This window comes from Equus caballus, chromosome 20, assembly GCF_041296265.1.
Source record: "Equus caballus isolate H_3958 breed thoroughbred chromosome 20, TB-T2T, whole genome shotgun sequence".
In the NCBI taxonomy this organism is placed as follows: domain Eukaryota; kingdom Metazoa; phylum Chordata; class Mammalia; order Perissodactyla; family Equidae; genus Equus; species Equus caballus.
The window spans coordinates 32,525,971-32,531,187 of NC_091703.1; the positions used below are offsets into that span (position 1 = coordinate 32,525,971).

Genomic DNA, 5,217 nt, shown 5'->3' on the forward strand with positions numbered 1-5,217 from the left:
AGAAAATGAGAATTTTGGAAAACTTGTGTCCACCATGTAAGCCTGACAGCTTCCCCGTCCTGACAGACTTTCCTGTTCGGATCTATGGTCACATTAACAAATGTGAGATATTGATAGTTTGTAGTTCAATGCATCAACACAGGAAGATCCACATAACTTAGTGAAACAGTGCATTACTTTTAAAGTCATACATTAGTACAAGAGCCATTCAATATGTAAAATAGGCCTATGGATTTTAATGTAACAGAATAGGAAATATTCAATGATACTGTTTCAGGTTCCACCTTGCAAATAACCTGTGAGAAACTGCCACTTGTGTAGTTTCATTTTAGTATCAAAGTTTAATATCCACAATTATCTGGAAAGGTTATTAAAAATACTGCTCCTACATATCTGTCTGAGGCGGTATTTTTTTCATATACTTCAACCAAACAACAGATTAAATGCAGAGCAAATGTGAAGAGCCAGTGGTCTTCTAATCCCAGACAAGAAAGAGACTTGCAAAAACATGAAGTGTAAAAAGACCCACTCTTCTCCTACCTTATTCTGGGAAATTGTTATTTTTCAGAAAAACATTATTTCTTTTAACTTGCAGTGGGTTATAAATATTATTCTAAATAAATTAATTAAAATACTTTAAAACTTTTGTTCCTAGTGTGGCAAATATTGACAGATACAACCAACATAAACAAATTACCCTGGGGGCCCTCGCTAATATGAAGACTGTGTGGATATCCTGAAACCAAAGTGCTTGACAATCGCTGACTCAAACAGCCCCTGGGCCAGGACTCAGGGAGACGGTGTGACAAAGAGCTCTCGGTGCAGGAGGAGAGGGGTCAGGACAAAGTCCCAGGTCAGCGGACGTGGCTCTCAGGGTCTCAGCCCGAGGGCGGAGTCTGGAGCGGGGAAGCTCAGTGTTGGGGAGTCCCCGTCTCCCTGAGTTTCACTTCTCTCTCTCACAACCTGTGTCAGCTCCTCCTGCCTGGAGACTCATGACAGAGCCCCAGTTCTCACTCCCATTGGGTGTCCGGTTTCTACAGAAGCCAATCAGCGTCTCCGCGGTTGGGTTATAAAGTCCAGACTGGGCAGCCAAGGATCAGATTCTCCCCAGATCGCGGGGATGCGCGTCATGATGCCGCCAACCTTCCTCCTGCTGCTCTCGGGGGCCCTGACCCTGACCGAGACCTGGGCGGGTGAGTGCAGGGTCAGGAGGAACGGCCTCTTTGGGGGGCGGAGCGAGGGGACCGCGCGGCGGGGGCGCAGGACCCCCGGGGAAGGCGCGTCTCCCCGGACTCAGCCGCAGACCCGCCCAGCGCGCCCCTCCTCGTCCCCGCCGCGTCCTGACCCCGCTCCTTCCCTCCCCAGTCTCCCGCCCTCTCCTCTCCCCTACTGGTGTCTCCCGCGCTTCTCCGTCCGACGCCCCTTTTCCGTTCGCCCCTTTGCCGTTCGCGACCCCATATCCTCCTCCCCCTCCCGGCCCCATCACCCTCGGACCCAGGGACCCGCGCCGGGAGGAGGGTCGGCCGGGTCTCAGCCCCTCCCCGCCCCCAGGCTCCCACTCCATGAGGTATTTCTACACCGGCGTGTCCCGGCCCGGCCGCGGGGAGCCCCGCTTCATCACCGTCGGCTACGTGGACGACACGCAGTTCGCGCGGTTCGACAGCGACGCCGCGAGTCCGAAGGAGGAACCGCGGGCGCCGTGGATGGAGCACGTGGGGCCGGAGTATTGGGAGCGGAACACGCGGATCTCCAAGGAAGCCGCAGAGACTTACCGAGTGGACCTGAACAACCTGCGCGGCTACTACAACCAGAGCGAGGCCGGTGAGCGACGCGGGCCCGGGTCCAGGTCACGGCCCCCCATCCCCACGGATGGGCCGGGGTCTCCCCGAGTCTCCGGGTCCGAGATTCACCCCGAGGATGCGGGGCCCGCCCGACCCCCGACCCGGGAAGAGCCGGCGGGGACTTTTCCGCGGTTCCATTTTCAATTTAGGTTTAATCTCTGCGGGGGGCGGGGCGGGGCGGGGCCGAGTGGGCGGGGCTGACCTCGGGGCGGGGTCAGGGTCTCACACCATCCAGGACATGTACGGCTGCGACGTGGGGCCGGACGGCCGCTTCCTCCGCGGGTACTTTAACTCCGCCTACGACGGCGCCGATTACATCGCCCTGAACGAGGACCTGCGCTCCTGGACCGCGGCGGACACGGCGGCTCAGATCACCCGGCGCAAGTGGGAGGCGGCCGGTGCGGCGGAGCGCTGGAGGAACTACCTGGATGGGGAGTGCGTGGAGTGGCTCCTCAGACACCTGGAGAACGGGAAGGAGACGCTGCAGCGCGCGGGTACGAGGGGCCGCGGGGCCTCCCGATCTCCCCTCGGGCCGGGCTGGCTTCCCACAAAGAGGGAGGAAATGGGATCAGTGTCAGAATACCCTCCCTCAGAAAAGAAAGGAACCCACCCAGGTTTTCATCTTCTTACTAAAGACTCGCCCAGAGGGCCCACCCTTCTCTAAAGGACCATTAAAGAATCCAGTTTCTTCAGGAATAGGAGGGGAGACCATCCCTGAAATCGCCGTCTTGGTTCCCTTTAACCTTGGCAGCCACCTTGTGAAACATGACTTTCTCAAGGCCTTGTTCTCAGCCTGAAAAGATCTTTGCGACTGTGATTGCAGTTTTTCTGAGTCATTCACCCTCCACCCAGGTCAGGACCAGAAGTCTGTGTTCTCCTGTTTAGAAACCTGAAGGCTCGCACCCTGGGCGCTCACCCTGATTCTAGAATTTTCCAAGGAATATGAGCTTATCCTGGATCCGCAAGTCCAGGCTTGTATCTGGGTTCTGTGCTTCTTCTTTCCAAACCAATTGTCCTGTCCATTCTCAGGATGGTCACATGAATGATGCTTCAGTGGCCCATGGAGGTAACTGAAACTGAATTTTCTGGTCCTTCTCCTCAGATCCCCCAGAGACACAGGTGACCCACCACCCCAACTCTGACCGTGAGGTCACCCTGAGGTGCTGGGCCCTGGGCTTCTACCCTGCGGAGATCACCCTGTCCTGGCAGCGTGACGGGGAGGACCTGACCCAGGACATGGAGTTTGTGGAGACCAGACCTGCAGGGGACGGGACCTTCCAGAAGTGGGCGGCTGTGGTGGTGCCTTTTGGGGAGGAGCAGAGATACACGTGCCATGTGCAGCATGAGGGGCTGCCTGAGCCCGTCATCCTGAGATGGGGTAAGGAGGGAGCCGTGGGCTCAGAGACTCTTCTCAGGGAAATCAGGAGCCCTTCTGGAGACCTTCAGCAGGGTCAGGGCTGAGGCCTGGGGTCAGAGCCCTCACCTTCCGTTCCCTTCCCAGAGCCGCCTCCTCAGTCCACCATCCTCATCGTGGGCATCATTGCTGGCCTGGTTCTCCTTGTCGCTGTGGTGGCTGGAGCTGTGATCTGGAGGAAGAAGCACTCAGGTAGGGAAGGGGGTTTGGGATCTGAATTTTCTTGTCCCCCTGGGGTTTTCAAGAACCAAGCAGCACTTGCCCTGCCTCGTTAATGGGAAGTGCCAACCACACACGTGCTTGCCACTCTGGCCTGATTGCTAACACTCTTATTAAAGCGCTTGTGAAAATGAAAGAGATTTTTTCACCTTGATAATTCTGGTGCTGGGGACCTGATTCCCAGCAGGCGAAGGTCAGAGGGAAGGTCCCTGCTGAGGACGGACCTCCAGGAGGGCAGTCGGTCCAGTTCCCGCGTAACTCCTTTCTCATGTTTTCTGATCCTGCCCTGGGTCTCCAGTCATGGTTCTGGAAACTTCCCTGTGGTCCAGGACTAGGGGATTCCTCTAGGATCTCATGGCCCAGCCTTCTTCCTGTTTTCTTCCCACAGGTGAAAAAAGAGGGATTTACGTGCAGGCTGCAAGTAAGTTTGAGTGGGGGATTGATCCCTGAGACCCCTGGAATACTGGAGACAGGAGCCCCGGGGTGGGGAGCTCACTCACCCCATAGTTCCTCCTTTAGTCTCATCTCCTATAGGCTCTGACCACTTCCTGTTTTGTTCTGCCCCAGACAGTGACAGTACCCAAGGCTCTGATGCGTCTCTCCCGAAGACAGGTGGGACTTGGAGGGCCTGAAGAGGGGAGGGGCTGTGGGGCAGAGGGGACACAACTGGTTTATGGGGATTCTTTGGGGCATTTGGAGCATGCAGAGGGCTGTTGAGAATGTCAACACTTATGTGACTGACATGAATTTGTTCATGATTATTTTCTTTTACAGTGTGAGACAGTGGCCCTGTGGGAGACCAAGTGATGCAAGATTTGTTCACCCTCCCACTTTGTGACTTCAGATGCCCACACTTCTCTTTCTGCAACTGGCATCTGAATGTGTGTGTGGTCCTATTAGCATAATGTGAGGAGGTGAGGTGATTGGCCCACCCCCTGCTCTCCACGACCCCCTCCCAACACTGACCTTTGTGCTTTCCCTGATCTAATTTCCTGTTCCAGCAGAGGTGGGGCTGGGCCGGCTCCCTCCCTGTCTTAACTCCTTGTTGCACTCACTAGTGATCATTTGCTTCCTATTGAAAATATGAATCTGGATGTGAATTTTTTTCTAATTCTTGTTGTAAGGGATTGATGGGTTAATTAAAGTAGAAGATTACTAAAGTTTGAGAGTGGAAATAAATGGAAGCACTGAGAACCTTCCAGAAATCATGTTTGCTGTGCTGAGTCTGTGCGTGGATGGGGCCTGTGCGCAGTCGGTGTTCAGTACATCATGGGCTGTGATGTCATTCCTTGGCTGGCGCATCTCTCTGCTCCTTTGTCCTGGTTCCTTCTATAGAACCTTGTTCCATCAGTACCTGTGATCACAGGGATGAGGACATCCCCTGGGCATTGTCGTGTCTTCAGGACCATGGGCAGCGAGGGCTTCCTGTGGCCGGGTCAGCTGAGGCTCTGTCCAGGGTCCGGCCCTCAGCACCTGCCTTTTGTGTGTTTAGGCTTTGTTTCTTTGGAGGTTTTTTTGGATTATGCCTGTTCTTTTTCATGTTTTGAGTTCTGTCTCAGTCTCCTCTGGGTGTCCCCATCTCTGACAGCAGCAGCAGTCATTTGGTCTGTCATTGTCCCCACAAGGCTAGACGGCCCTGCACACAGGAGACTCTGTGGTATCGAGAGACGAATTCTCAGACTCATCCGGCTCTTGCCCTCCCTCTAGAGCTGTTTCCTGGATTGTTCTTGCCATCTTTCCGCC

At 54.9% G+C, this 5,217-nt stretch overlaps 1 protein-coding gene across 2 annotated transcripts; it reads left to right on the plus strand.

Moving 5' to 3' along the window:
* The first annotated feature begins 227 nt into the window (after positions 1-227).
* On the plus strand, positions 228-4,679 carry LOC138915144 (BOLA class I histocompatibility antigen, alpha chain BL3-7-like). 2 transcript variants are annotated; one of them, XM_070245084.1, is made up of 8 exons: positions 228-1,193; positions 1,552-1,821; positions 2,060-2,335; positions 2,944-3,219; positions 3,343-3,447; positions 3,863-3,895; positions 4,042-4,086; positions 4,249-4,679. In XM_070245084.1, the coding sequence occupies exons 1-8, from the start codon at positions 1,121-1,123 to the stop codon at positions 4,251-4,253; spliced, it is 1,083 nt and encodes a 360-aa protein (XP_070101185.1). In that variant the 5' UTR covers positions 228-1,120; the 3' UTR covers positions 4,254-4,679. The 2 variants fall into 2 exon arrangements, with proteins under 2 accessions (XP_070101185.1, XP_070101184.1); XM_070245083.1 differs by lacking the exon at positions 4,249-4,679 and having other exon boundaries at positions 4,042-4,125.
* The last annotated feature ends 538 nt before the right edge of the window (positions 4,680-5,217 follow it).

Bases quoted from the DNA above. Each gene is read 5' to 3' on its own strand.
- LOC138915144 (XM_070245083.1), top strand. From the start codon at position 1,121: ATGCGCGTCATGATGCCGCCAACCTTCCTCCTGCTGCTCTCGGGGGCC. The intron at 2,336-2,943 runs GTACGAGGGGCC...CCTTCTCCTCAG, and splicing joins GGAGACGCTGCAGCGCGCGG to ATCCCCCAGAGACACAGGTG. The intron at 3,220-3,342 runs GTAAGGAGGGAG...TTCCCTTCCCAG, and splicing joins GCCCGTCATCCTGAGATGGG to AGCCGCCTCCTCAGTCCACC.